The sequence below is a fragment of the Hyperolius riggenbachi genome, chromosome 11 (genome assembly GCF_040937935.1).
Source record: "Hyperolius riggenbachi isolate aHypRig1 chromosome 11, aHypRig1.pri, whole genome shotgun sequence".
NCBI lineage: Eukaryota > Metazoa > Chordata > Amphibia > Anura > Hyperoliidae > Hyperolius > Hyperolius riggenbachi.
The window spans coordinates 41,515,150-41,530,174 of record NC_090656.1 but is presented as its reverse complement, the minus strand read 5'-3'; the positions used below and the strand labels follow the sequence as shown (position 1 = coordinate 41,530,174).

The 15,025-nt window shown below is 44.3% G+C and overlaps 1 protein-coding gene across 1 annotated transcript in view; it reads left to right on the top strand.

The window, feature by feature from the left end:
• RHPN2 (rhophilin Rho GTPase binding protein 2) overlaps nucleotides 1–15,025 on the top strand; it is a 111,130-nt gene that overhangs the window by 51,854 nt on the left and 44,251 nt on the right. Inside the window, exons 3-4 of the mRNA XM_068261050.1 lie at nucleotides 3,163–3,291; nucleotides 13,122–13,197. Of these exons, the coding sequence (XP_068117151.1) occupies nucleotides 3,163–3,291; nucleotides 13,122–13,197 (205 nt within the window). The remainder of the gene's footprint in view (nucleotides 1–3,162; nucleotides 3,292–13,121; nucleotides 13,198–15,025) is intronic.

Sequence of the window (15,025 nt, the reverse complement as noted above, 5' to 3'; positions counted from 1 at the left end):
TTTTAATAGAACAGGTGTGAGAAAGCGCGGAGGAGCCGCCGCCATGAGCCAGCGGCGGGCGGCTCCTTCCGCACTCAGCAATTACTCGCACGGAGAGGCAGCCGCCTCCTCGCATCATGAGGCGGCTGCCTCCGTGCATCAGCCTGCAGAACGCGGCGAAACCGCCGCGTTGGATGCGGCGGGTAGCCGGCAGGTCCCCGCTGCGGAGACACCGCAGAGCGGGGCTGCCGTGGCTGGGACTCGTAGTCCTCCAGGGTTCAGAGTGACGCGCGTGCGCGCACTCAGACAGGACTTAGTACACTCAAGAGGGAGTCAGCTGACCAGGCAGGTCAGCTGACTCTAGCTCCACTCCCCATTGGTCCAGCAATCAGGGAGGTGCTGGGGGACACCTTTTAGTATATATACTGCTGGCTGTTCATTCATTCCTCGTCTGGCGTTGCGTTCACATACGTGGGAGCACCCAGATCCGTTAGTCAGATCCGTTAGTGTGCCGGGACCAGCTGGAGCTGTAATCCTACACTAAGCTAGATTCTGTTGATAGCTTAAAGTACTAGTTTGATTGTGATTATCTGTTATGACCTTTGCCTGCCTCGACTATCCTCCTGAACTCTGACCTTGTACCTCGTTATATCTGATACTCCGTTGCTGAACCCAGCCTGTACCTTGACTCCGCCTCTGCCTCTTGATTTTGTACCCCGATATTTCTGATACCTGTTGCCGAACCCTGCCTGTACCTAGACTCCGCCTCTGCCTACTGAATCTGTACCTTATCTGTCCGTGTGTTTACGACCTGGCTGGTCCGACCTCGAGAACCGACCTCACGATTGGAGGCGGTTCCTCGTCTTGTTAGTGACACTTGCGCCTGAGTGTCACTTTCGGACTTTCCTTCCCACTGTCAGTCTGACTCCTCCCGTCTTGGAGAGCTCAGACCTGTGGAAGGAATCTGTGCAGTTCTCCTTGCTGCACTGAGGCTTGTCCTCTATATTACTGTTGCACCAATCACACACTCTACTCAGGTGACCAGAGGTTAGTTAGTATATTGGATTATCGGTGATACTGCAGATCACATATAATCTGGTATACGTCTGTATTTCCCGTGATACTGCAGATCACCGGTAATCAGACCTCTCTGTGCTTCACCGAGCGTTACAACAGGCAAATATTTGTGATTCATGGGGGCTGCCATCTTTGTCATGGGGGCAGCCATCTTTTTGGTTGAAAGGAGGTGACAAGGAGCATAAGACACAGTTCCAACTGTCCTGTGTCCTGATAACCCCTCCCAGCTGCATGAGCTAGGCTTCAAATGTCAAATTCAAAATGTAAAAAAAACAACATTGCACCAAAACAGCAGAACAAGAACAACAACATTAGAAATCCCATCATGCTTTGCACAGCATCAGGGGAAAAATGCCCGGGCAGTTTTCTTCTGTGCTGCTAAAAATGAGGCTTGTATAAGAGAAACAAAGTTAGGATGCTATGAAACTGTTAAAGAAAAACCAGGCCTTTTCAGTGCTGCTGAGTCGATTTTTAATCTGGAGGTTCACTTTAAACAGTGAAACAGAGCAGAGCTAATGGCCCTTTGAACTCCCCTGCAGTAAAGCATTATCAAAAATCTGTGTCTGACTGTTTCTTTAGGTGCGTACACACGTCTGACTTTTCCAAACGACCGGTCATTCAGAAATCGGGCATGTGTACAAACGGCCATTCAGCTGATAACGCCTGTTTAGGTGGATCGGTGAAATCCAGTCTTATCAGCTGAACGACGGTTTGTACACACGCCCGATTTGACGTCCAAACGACCGGTCGTTTGGAAAAATCAGACGTGTGCATGTAGCTTTAGATATATACTGTAAGTGCTTTAGCAAATAGGATTCTCTGAGAGAGAGAGAAGAGCTCAGAGAAGCTATTTTGCATAGATAACAAATGAAGTTTGTTAACTCGTCATGTACTGGACACAATATGACTCATTTCTTGGCTACTAATGCTCTATTTCTTAGCTGTACTACACAAACAATGCATTATTTCATAAGTTTATTTTCAATCAGATTCCTTTATAGCTCTTGATCTGGAGTAATTAAAGTGAACCTCCAGACTAAAAATCGACTCAGCAGCACTGAAAAGGCCTGGTGTTTCTTTAACAGTTTCATAGCATCCTAACTTTGTTTCTCTTATACAAGCCTCATTTTTAGCAGCACAGAAGAAAACTGCCCGGGCATTTTTCCCCTGATGCTGTGCAAAGCATGATGGGATTTCTAATGTTGTTGTTCTCGTTCTGCTGTTTTGGTGCAAATGTTTTTTTTTAACATTTTGAATTTGACATTTGAAGCCTAGCTCATGCAGCTGGGAGGGGTTATCAGGACAAAGGACAGTTGGAACTGTGTCTTATGCTCCTTGTCACCTCCTTTCAACCAAAAAGATGGCTGCCCCCATGACAAAGATGGCAGCCCCCATGAATCACAAATATTTGCCTGTTCTATTAAAACCGGGTGGGTAAAAAATTATATTATCTATCTTTTCTAATTAACATAACTAATGTAACTTAATGACAGTATGTTTGTTTAGGCTGAAGTTCCCCTTTAAAATACAGAGTGTGGCAAGTAATTGGAAATATGAGAGAATGATGCAGTGTTATAAAAAAAAAGCTATATAACTGAAATAAAAATAAGAGACCCTTTTCTTTGCTACTAATTTTCTATTAATTATCCGTACTACACATACAATTCATTAAGTTGTTTTTTTTTTCACTTCAGTGTCTCTTTATCCCATTGCTGACAGTGGCCTCACATACAAATCAGAGCTTTACAACTGAAGCAGATGCCTACAGTTACATCTCACGCTATTAATCTCATTCGTGTAGCCCAGGCCTAAAGCAGAGGGAATTTGGGGAACATTGTACTTTCCTCCACAGGCAGTTACTGTCTCCGCCCAGTACTGGCTAATCCTCCATCATGGTACAGCCCACGTACGGTAACTGCTGTCATCCTCTGCAGTAAATTGTGAAAGTTTGTTGAGTGATATTTAATTCGCCGAAGGAGGTGAACAAAAAAATGCTAAAAATTCTGAGCATGTGTCTAATACATAGTTGAACGTTAGGTTGCCCTGCAGGTGACTTTCTGGACAGAACAATGTGCAATTATTTCTCCCTTCTCTCTCTCTATCCAGGGCCACCACAAACAACAAAGTCCGGGAGCAAGTACTGCTGGAGCTCAGCTATGTTAATTCCAACCTGCAAGTGCTGAAGGAGGATCTGGAGCGTCTGAACATCTCTGTGGAGGTGTACCAGCACACAGAGTAAGATAAACACTGATATCCTCTTGTGTGTTGCAAGGGAGTTTGTGGGTAGAGTGTATGAGTACATTGCTCTTCTATTCTAGAATGCAGAAAAAGTGCACAATAATGAGTGGAGACGGACAATTTACCACCAGGGAGGGGATGGGGAATAACGCAATTCAAATAGGGATGTAAACACAAAATACCAGCTGATATAGTATTTTACAAAGCAGGGTTGAAATGTCAACATCTCAAAATGGGGATAAAATCACATACATGGCATTTTGCCACCCGGTCACTATGGCGTAGGATGAGCCGAATGAAGGCGGTGTTAATTACTTTTCCCCCTCCGAGTTGTAGCAACTCGGAGGGAGAAGTAAATCCGAATTACCCGTGTGCAGGCCGCAGTCGATAGCATTGCTGCCAAACCCAAGAACCCCTGCCTCGATAAAATCAACAATTCAACTATATTGCATTATTGGCCAGGGCATCATTTTCAGACATTAGCCAGAATCATACTAACCCTTTAAAATAACATAGACATCTGCCTTCTTAAAACAGAAGGTATTTGCAATTCTTCAGGTTTGAGTGAACATATGAGGTGTCCCACAATGCATCACTGCTGAATATGCAAATTATCCCTTTGTTGTCACTGAAAGCCAAAACACACCTCCAGAACCGCTGGAATGCAATTATGTGTCAGCTTCTCAATATTACAGAGCCACATTTATCCAACATGCATACAGACAACCTGAGACATTGTTGCATTTCAGCGGTTCTGGAGGTGTGTTTAGCTTTCAGGGACAACAAAGGGAGACTTTTGTCATATTCAGCATTGATGCACTGTGGGACACTTCATATGCTCACTCCAACCTGAATAATTGCAAATACCTTCTGTTTTAAGAAGGATAATTTCTGTTTTGTGTAGCATTTTAGTAAGGGGGCTTTTTGGTCCATTTTAGCCCCTTACACACTGCTAGGCGTTCTGGTTCACCATGAGCTTGCTGGGCAAACTGTTACTTTAACATAAAATACTGAACTTTGGGCTAAAAATATAACGTAAAAGAAGGTTGCATTATACTTACCAGATTCCTGTTATGCCTCTTCTCAGTATGAGTTTTCTTCTGAGTTCAGACCCTGATCTCCTCCTGGGCTTGTTTCTGACAGCGCTGCACAGCCTAGGAAGATCCATTTACAGAAGAAATGCCACATCCAACCACTTTTGTTCACAGTAGCTCTGGGAAAGGAAAGCATACAGCTCCGATGAACAAAGTTGTCACCCAGATTGAGAACAATGGGGTATATTCAATAAACTGCAGTAGTCAAAACAGAATGCGTAAAAATTAACACATAATAAGTATAGCATAATGCTGTATGGGAATACAGTACTCCATTGGCACGTTAATATGGTTTAACATGCGCAATGAAGATAATGGGGTTGATTTACTAAGAGGTGCTAACCTACTTAGCACGTCTAAAGTCTTAAGGCGCGCTAACCAGGGTGCTAAGTAGGTTAGCACCAGTTTTCTCAATCAGATCGTGCGCTAAGTGCCGCGCGCAAAGTCCTATGCGCGCACTAAGTCCCATAGGCTTTAGTGGGCACTTCGAGCGGAGCTCTGTGCAGTGCGCGCGCAAAACTTTGCGCGCGGTACTTTGCGCACGATCACTACTTCTCACATTTCAACTGAGTTTAGACGTGCTAAGGGCCAGTGCTAAAGTTAGCACCGTTTTGTAAATCAAGCCCATTGTGCGTAATGCATATGTACAGTTCAAAACGGTGCCAACTGTTAGCACGCTGTGAAAAGTGCTTTGCGCGAAATTTCGCGTGATAACGGTTATTGTGCTAAAAAATTTGCATTCGCGCGTTAACGCATTTTTTCACGCATTAACGATCACATTCGCGTGATAAATTCACGTTATCGCGCGACCGTTAACGCGCAAAAAAAAAATCCCATTTACGCGCAAACGCGAATTTTTGCGCGCGATAACCGGGTTTTTTTTCCGTGCAAAAAGCCATGCTGACAGTTTGCACCGTTTTGTGAATAAAGCCCATTGTGTGTAACAGTTGCAAGCACATCTAACTGAGACATTAATTAAGTCACTGTTCGTGCGTTACTTATATGCATAATGCAGGTAAGTAACTAACAATTAGTCACACACAGTAATCTTTTACACTGCTAAATACCGTGCATAACATGTGTACCGCTTATGTTTTACACTTAAAGCAAGCCTGAACTGAAAATGGAAAGTTAAAGGAAACCTAAACTGAGAGTGATATACTGTTGATGTTTCCTTTTAAACAATACTAGTTGCCTGGCTGTCCTGCTAATCTCTTTGGCTGCAGTAGTGGCTGAATCACAGACCTGAAAGAAGCATGCAGCCAATCCAGTCTGACTTCAGTCAAAGCACCTGATCTGTATACTTGTTGAGGGGCTGTGGCAGAAAGTATTAGAGACATAGGATCAGCAGGAGAGTCAGGCAACTGGTATTATTTTAAAAGGAAAAATCCATATTCTTCTCAGTTTAGGTTCCCTTTAAGATAAACATACACATGTCATACTTACCTCCCGGGTAGTCTGTTTATCAATCCCTTTCTCCTTGCGTCCTGTTTATCCACTGCGATCAATGGAATTCTACGTCCTCCATTTTAAAAATGGTGATGACCCTGTAACAGCTTCCAGGTCAGCACACTGTTAAACTGTAATATTGCACACTTGAGCCATAGGGATACATGGACATTACCTTGCACATCAGTTGGCCTTTCAGCTATAACTGACAGCAACTGATATATTTTAGTTCTGGCAAAATCTTTTCAGAACTGGAAGGGATTGTTGTTAGAAGATAACGAACTGTGAGCTTCTGAAAGGAAGTGTCGGTGAGGTAAGTATGTAATATTCATTTGCAGCTACATCATGTGTTTATTTTAAATAATTTTACTCAGTTGAGGTTCCCTTTAACTGCAGTTTACTGAATTTAGTGAATATTCTCCAATGTCCTTTGGCACCCAAGAAAAAACTTTAAATGGGGTAGTTTGTATTTCACTAGTTCAGGTAACCTGTGAGGAACAAAACAAACATTTGATTGGTTGCTACACACAGCGCCTTTGTTTCTCATTTGCATTCCTTATATAAGTGATGTGTGATATATGTATGTAACAGCAACGCAGCTTACCCTAAAGATAAGATTGGCCTACATGACAGCCACGTACCACAAAAATCCATAAATGGGACCGGACTCTGTTTATCTCCAGCCATGCCTTTGTTTACCAAAGAAGCATATCTCAGCACTGAGATAAAAGTACTTAACTTGCCACTGCTTGGTTATTTCCAGAACCTTGCTGCTGTCTTTCCTCTGAAGAAAGGCTTATGGTTGATTTGTTTATTAAAGTGAACCTGAACTCTTGAACAGGACAGAAGGAAAACATAAAGAAATGCACTCTGTATGTAATAAGAGTGTTTAGCCCAGGGGTGCCCAAAACGTCGACCGCAATCTACCGGTAGATAGAGAATGACTGTCGGGTAGATCGTGGCAGCGTGGCAGTGGCCTGTCATATTTCACTGCCGGCGCGCCGCTCTTGATTGCGGCCGTCACGTTCTGTTCTATTGGGGGTCCCCGCTGTTGAAGAGGCTGACCTTGCGTGGTCGTCCTTTGTCAGTCAAGCCCACATTGCTAGAAGTGTACTGCACAGGCGCAATAGTTCTTCGCCCTTTACAGTATACTCTGGACAACGTGGACTTGACTGCGGCGCTCGTGCAGGCACAGTACAGGATGACCTCGCAAGGTCGGCCTCTGCACCGGAGGAGACCAGGAGCCAGCAGCCGAGAGCTGCGACGTGGGACATAGCGGCTGGCAGGGGCTGGAGGAAGCCCCTGGTAAGTAGATTTTTTTTTTAACTTGCCTGGATATTACCTTTTAAGGGGCCCATACACCTAACGATTTTCCCGCCGATATACAGCCGTTTCGATCACAGTGATCGAAACGGCTGTGAAATCGCCGCACACACCGCTGACAGAACGATCGATTTCCGTCCGAAATCGATCGTTCCCATCGATTCCCGTCGACCCATCCGTGCGGAAGATTTTTCTTGGTCGCCGGCAGGTCGGGAGTGCATCGATAGCGGCGTTTGAATGCCCGACGACCGACGCAATGCAGCGGGTATACATTACCTGCTCCAGCCGGCGCGAGTCCCGCTGTCACTGCTGTCTTCTCCGCTCTGGTCTGGTCTGGTCTCCGGCATGCTTCACTTCTTCCTGCCCGGCAGGAAGTATAAACAGTAGAGGGCGCTCTACTGTTAAAACTTCCTGCCGGGCAGGAAGAAGTGAAGCATGCCGGAGACCAGAGCAGAGCGGAGAAGAAGACAGCAGAGACCTGGGGAGTCGCGCTGTCTTCTTCACAGATTGTGAACGGTTTCAGGCTGAAATCGATTCACAATCTGTTTGCAGTAAAGGTGGCCATACGATCCCTCTCTGATCAGATTCGATCAGAGAGGGATCTATCCGTTGGTCGAATCTGATGGCAAATCGACCAGTGTATGGCCACCTTAAGGATTACCACTATGCAATGCACATATAGAGCATAGCACCATTGCAAAGCTAATCAGATAAATGAAGGACCCCTAGTGAGCCCCTCTATTTCATTTGGCAAGCTCTGCATCCCCTATTGCTCTGCCACTGACTGTGAGGGGCTAAGGATTACATTGTCGGTGGAGCACTGCGGAATGTCAGTGCTATATAAATATTAATAATAATAGTAATAAATATGACACAGAGTAGCCTAACAAGTTTTGCTTGTAAGTTTAACCATTTCACAAGGAAGTCAAAATGAAAAATCTCCTAAGAAAATATACTGTTTTCTGTCATTATTTTCACACATAGAGCAGAACTAGAAATACTACAATGCAAAACAAATACTTCTTTGAATTGTACTTGTCAAAAAATATAAATGTGAAATGCAGAGACAGGTGTCCAGAGTTCACCCTCCTCGGGTAAGGGAGAGATCACACCTGCATCTGCAGGAATCACAGAGGATTCCCCCCACAAGCGTTTTATCTGCACAATAGTGCGTTTTGCACAGCATTTTAGGGCCCATTCACACTTAAGCGATTAGCGGGTGATTCCCACTAATTGCTAAAGCGGTAGCGCTTTTTAAATCGCAAGTGCTTTGTTACCCTATGGCAGTGTTCTCACTGCCGCGATTGGAGCCTGAAATCGCAGAAGTGTCCAGTGTTTTTTACAGCGCTAATCGCTGGTAAAATCACTCGACCAAAGCGTTTTGTGATTTTAAGTGAATAGAGAAAATGCCTGCAGTGCTTCACTGCTGTCTGCTGTTATCTGCATGGGGGAAACACATTCAAGTGTGCACCAGCCAATTGAATAACAATGGTCCTCAGTTTTCCTGTGCAGAAAGCGAGGGGGAGGGGGTGCCCATCCTAAGTTTCGTGGGTGGGGCCCAGTGATTTCTAGTTACACACCTGGCTGTCAGATATCGAAAAATGTTCACTATAGAGGTCCAGCTAGAGTACATTCACACTATACCTGTTGCATAACACCTGAGCTACATCACGGGCATAACGCAATGCACACTCTCTGCATGTTATAACGTGCACGTTATTTTTCACAGCTGATGATTGCTATGGTAATGTGCTTGTTAACAATGTATGCATTTGGATAAGGAGGTCCGTTACAACACAGATGTGAATATTCTCATACAATTGTATCATTATTACCGTAAGTATTTATAAAGTGCCGATATCTTCCGCAGGGCTTTTACAGCACTGTGAAGGGCTCACAATGTAATCCCTACCATAGTCATATGTCTATGTATGTATCGTGTAGTATATGTATCATAGTCTAGGGCCAATTTAGGGGGAAGCCAATGAACCTATCTGAATGTTTTTGGGATGTGGTAGGAAACCAGAGTGCCCGGAGGAAACACACGCAGGCACAGGGAGAACATACAAACGCTGCAGAGAAATGGCTGGGACCCAGTGCTGCAAGGCGAGAGTGTTATCCAATACGCCACTATATGGCCAGTGTGTTCACATGCAGCAACGCAATTTATATAGCGTGAACTCACCTTAAAGAGACTCTGTAACAAAATTTCCAGCCTTATTTCTTCTATCATATAAGTTCCTATACCTGTTCAAATGTGGCCTGGCTTACTGCAGCCTTTTCTAGTTGCACAGTGGATGTGTTATCTCTGTTATATAATCTAATCTTCTCTCTTCTGTCGGCTCTGTCGGGCTCAGGCAGGAATGTGCTGTCTGCTGTTATTGGCAGAAGCTATACACACCCTCTCCACAGCCTAGCACAAGCTGGTTAGCAGCCATGTCTTTTGTTTGTAAACACTGGCCTCAATTCACTAAGCTTTATTAAACATTTTATCAAATGTTTGATAATTTACCTCATGGGTAAAATCTAATTTTGAATTCACTAAGGTGTTATAGATTTATTGAACATAAACATTTGATAAATATATAACACCTCAGTTAATTAAAAATTAGATTTTACCCATGAGGCAAATTATCAAACGTTTGATAAAGTGTTTTATAAAGCTTAGTGAATTGAGGCCACTGCCTAAAACTGGCAATTACAAGCCAGGATTGCAGCAGGGAATGGCAGAAACAGCACAGAGGGGCCCAGGAGAACATAATGAATAGAATGGTATGCTTTTTGTTCTAAGAATTTTAGAGTACAGATTCTCTTTAAGGAAAGAAATCAGCCAAACATGAGCATAGTCTGGAAACTTAATACAGGCCATGACTCTTGTCACACTTCAACTTAGACTTCTAGCACAACAGGAACACTGTGATAACCTTGTAGCTACAAAAGGTAAAAAAAAAATGATGTGTGTCCTTTGAGGACAGTAGATACTTCAGGAGCCTGCACAAGGTACAAAGAAGCATTAGTTGCTGCAATATACAATACTGGTTATTATTCCTCTGTGTCTGACAATTATAAAATTTGTTAGGAAGAGAGAGTTGTAGTATATACATGCATGAATAGCACGTTATATCCGTAGCATTGTGGATTGGCCGGTGATTACACCATGTGTGAGTATGATGGCTAGAATGTAGATTACATTCCTGAATGCAGGGTGTGGCAGTGCGTAAAACATTTATATTGAGGTGATGCCAGAGATAAGTATAGCGCATAGCCTAGTTTTAGTATAACCTGTCAACCCCCATCATCTGTGAGTGGAGTGACTCTCCCTGACTTACTCACACCTGGAGCATGCATTAGATAATGAGAGAGCAGACTCATCAGTCTCATCAGCTGTACCTTAGCTGGATCTTCAGTTATTCAATGCAGCTGCAAGTATGATTAGGGCCCTTTCACACTGAGGTGGTAAATTTACTGCAGCCTAATGAAAGAGTTCACACTCCCCACGTCGGGGTACGCTGCGCCGGAAGTGCCCTATCTAACTCGTGTCCATACCCAAGTTACCGTGTGGCTCCGGTGGTGATCTGTGTCGGACTGGAAGTTATGTAAGTCTATAGTAACGTGCGTGTATTTAAAAAACCTGCCACAGTTTTCAGCATCGCGCATGAGCGGAAGCGTATTTTAACAATACACTTCCGCGCACATCATGGATTGCCCAACAGGACGTGAGCGTCACTTCCTGCTTGGCCAGATGCCAGACGAGGATTACAGCATACTAATGCAGTAATCCCCAAAGGTCTGTTTCGTGTGGTGCGGTGACCGCCCCGCCAATCTGCAGTGTGAAGCCAAGTCCAGGTCCAAGTTCTGCATCACATGTATATTCAGGGGAGTATCAGACACTAGCCATACAATGGCACCTTTGTCCAATCTTCTGTGGCCAGGCTGCTATCCAGTGGTCTGTTTGCTCTCACTATATCCTGAAATGCTGATTCCAGACTTATAAATAAAGGTGGCCATACACTAATAGAATGCCACCAGAGTCCACCACTCATAACTTCACTTGTCTCGAGTGCATAAGCTTCCTCTTCATTTCTGTCTCCAATGCTGCTCAAGACCATTTCCGCCGGCCACAATGCAAATGTGCACAGAGAGCAAGGTGGCTGCTGCACAGGGGGCTAGCAGCAGAGTACCACGGTCAGGCGCTTGTCTGATCTCCCTGCATTGCAGCATTTGCAAGCTTGCAAATGCTGCACCAGTTAAGCCTGCTGCTTTGGTGTCCTTGCTCCTGTGGTGCCCTAGGCCATGGCCTAGGGGCCTTGGCCTAAATCCGGCCTGCATTTCAGCGTGAAATCTATTGAATATCTGTGGAGCCGCACACTGACACCCCCCACCTCTCCCGGCTATTCAGAGTGTAGACAGCAGAGCTTACACTCACCTATCAGCTGACACGTGTCTTAGCTGCATCCCCCCTTTGGCACTCCACACAGTCTCTTCATTCCCGGGGCACCTGTGCAGAGGATGAACCCGAGAGACACGTGGCATGTACCTTACAGGTCTCTAGTGTGCCGCCTCTACTGTTTGCCACGTGGGACAACGTGGGACAAGAAGTGTCGGTGGATAGGTGAGTGTAAGCTCTGCTGCCAACACTGCATGTTGGTCGACCTGTAATCGAAGGTTGCTATTGCTGCGTTCCTGACCTGCTGCCGATAGAGCCATATCAAATGTCTGGTGGAAATTGTTCCATTGGACATCGTTTGTGGCATCGATTTCTAGCAGATTCGAGCAGATTCGATCACAGTGATTGAATCTGCCTGATATCGACAGGACACATCAATACGTGTATGAACATTTTTTGTGTTCCTTGTCCTGCTGCCTGACGCTACTTTCTACCTTGACTCCTTCAGAGAAGTTCAGGTCAGAGATACTTCGGCAGATATACCGTAGATATACTGTATCTGTGTGCAATCTCTTCTGTAACCTTTTCTTCTTCTTTTTTTTTAACTCTAAGATTGAACATAAACAAATGTTGACCTGTTTTGTGTTTTAGATATAATCTAAATGCCTTACGCAGTGCGGGAGAAAAGCAAAGTAAGGAAAGCCCTGAAGCTGTACACTTTACCCACTTCTCATCTAGACCATTTGTTTTCCCCTTATGGGCCAGAGCAGTTTTGACGGTTTAGCTATTTCTTAGCTATTCCTACGTATAGTTGTTTTCAAGACAAACTAGGCTTTCATTGGGTGGTGGCGTTTTTTCTATGCATTTTTGTGCACAAAAATGGATGTGTACGCTATGGTCTGATGGGCATCATTGGATACCAGGCTGGAAGGGGAAGGACACAGTAGATCGTCTATCAGATCTGCTGTCACCTTCCCCAATGCCAGTGGGGCGTATAGTGTGAAACCAGCCTTATTTCTGTGCGACTGTGCAAGAGAGCAGGGGGAAGGTATGCATGTGATGCAAAATAGTGTTACCCCTTTGCCCCATCCCTCATTTTTATGGCTCATGGATCCCCTTTCCTATAGTGCTATTTTCACCAAGGGTAAGAAAAGAACCGTCATGCATTTTGAAGTAGTACAAATAGTACACACCATAACCTCCAGCCAAACCTTGTGTAGACAGTGTGAATAAGCCCTTATTAAAGATGCCGTAAAATACATTCAAACTCAGGCTCAGGTTGGTGAGAAGGAATTACAGTATTTTCAGTAGGGGAGGTCAGCAATGGCTGTCTCCACATTCTTTTCAGTACAGGCTTACGTGAAACAAGAGGCATTTCTGGACTTGTGGATGCAAAACACAACTGGCGAATACAAAGACGTCACTTAGTTTGTGCACAGCAAGACAGGGATAAGTCAGGGCCATGCTGTACAGCTACCCACAATGCATTGCACGCCACATAATTCTTGTATAATATGAAAGGGTAGCGTTGCCATAGATTCACCCTCCTGACTGTGGTATGTTATATCTTGCAGGCAGTCCTCCAGCATTCCTCTTATCCCTCTGGGCCTCAAGGAGACAAAAGAAGTCGATTTCACCATTCCATTCAAGGTAACAGAAAATAATTTGAATTGCTACAGAGGAGTGTTTACTTTGTTCTGGAGGAGTATGTGGCATGATGGATGAGATATGTACCTTCTATTAAAACATTCACAAGCATACGCAGTTATGAGATATCCCATCTGCTGTTATGGGAGTAACTGCAGCTATAGCGGGCTGTGTGGGGTATAGGCTGGCTTTGTACCGTCTGCAGCATTCAGAATGGCATCTGTAGATAAACATCTGGCTAACCAAATGTATGATCAGTTCAAAGAGGCACCATAGTGGGGTATAGTAAAGTGCAGTTAATGATTCGGGATACCCACTTTCATGGTAATGTTCCTGGTTTCGGGATCAGAATCACTTCCTGTATGAATATATTGCTGTGTAGTAGTATGTAGCCCCACCCCCCCAGTGATGCTTAGCCTAGGCTGTTAAAGAGTAACTGTCAGGCTGCAAAAGCTAATTTAAACCTCTATTCTCCTGTGTTAAACAGTTTAGCCAAAAAGGCAATACTGAAGTTAAAAATCTCTCTTACTTTGATTTTTGCTGAATAGCAAGCCTCTTTATTCCCAAGCTCCTAAGGAGTCCGGCAGGCCGCATAACAGATACTGCAAAGCATGCTGGGGCTGCTTCTTCTCTCTACTGCACTCCCTTGGTCCTCCCCTTCATTTCCCTATCCCGCCCTAAGGCTGCTTTCACAGTGAGAAGTTACAGGCTCATGTTACAGCAGCTTGTATCTTGCAGCCCAGCTCACAGCACTGTAAAATCAATGTGCTGCTCACAGGGCACATGTTCTGTTAGAGTATACTGCATGAGTCCGCTATTGTTCCTAGCCACATGGCTAATTAATATTCACTGCACAGTAGTGTTGTCCGGATCATGAACCATTAGGATCTTTGACGGATCTTTTTTGTGAGTCGAATCATCAGGAAGCAGGGTAAGGGAGGATATTACATCACAATTAGCTTCATACAAGACAGTCAAACATGGAACCTGCCATGAGCTGTCAGGAGCATCAATCTCTGCAAATACTATATAAAAATTCTGTGAAATCCAAACGTGGACAGTGAAATGCATATGTAATGTAAGTACAACCAATATTTAGCTACTGATATATGTGGTTTTTTTCTCTGAGACCCTATACCTAACAGCTCATCTTTAAGCTATGTGGAATTCTTACTCTCCCCACCATTCTGGGAGACCAGATGTTATTTGCAATTCTCAGAAGCAAACATTTGGAATTCTCAGAAACAAACATTCCGCAGATATGCACCTGGCAGGATTAGAGATGCAAAGATGATCTGCCAGTCCGTGTATCTTGGGGATGCATCCGGTAGGATCGGGCAGGTGCCTCGGCTACGTGTTCGAGGCTATAGTGGTAAAAGCTAAAAGATGTTGCAGCTAATCACTGTGGGATGCTACAAGCTACAGCAGCACCATGAATTCACAGTTTATCACATCCTGCTGGCTGAGAGAGTCGGTAAAACCACAACGCAAGTGAAAAAAAAAATACATTTAACAGTATGTAGATAAAGCAAGTGGAAAATAAAGCTTCTTTTTCTCCTTCAGTTTATTTAGTTTAAGTATTTATATAGCGCCGACATATTAGGCAGCGCTGTACAGAGTATATTGACTTGTCACTAACTGTCCCTCAGAGGGGCTCACAATCTAGTCCCTACCATAGTCATATGTCTATGTATGTATCATGTAGTAGTGCATGTATCATAGTCTAGGAGCAATTTAGGGGGAAGCCAATTAACTTATCTGTATGTTTTTGGGCTGTGGGAGGAAACCAGAGTGCCCAGAGGAAACCTACACAGACATGGGGAGAACATAC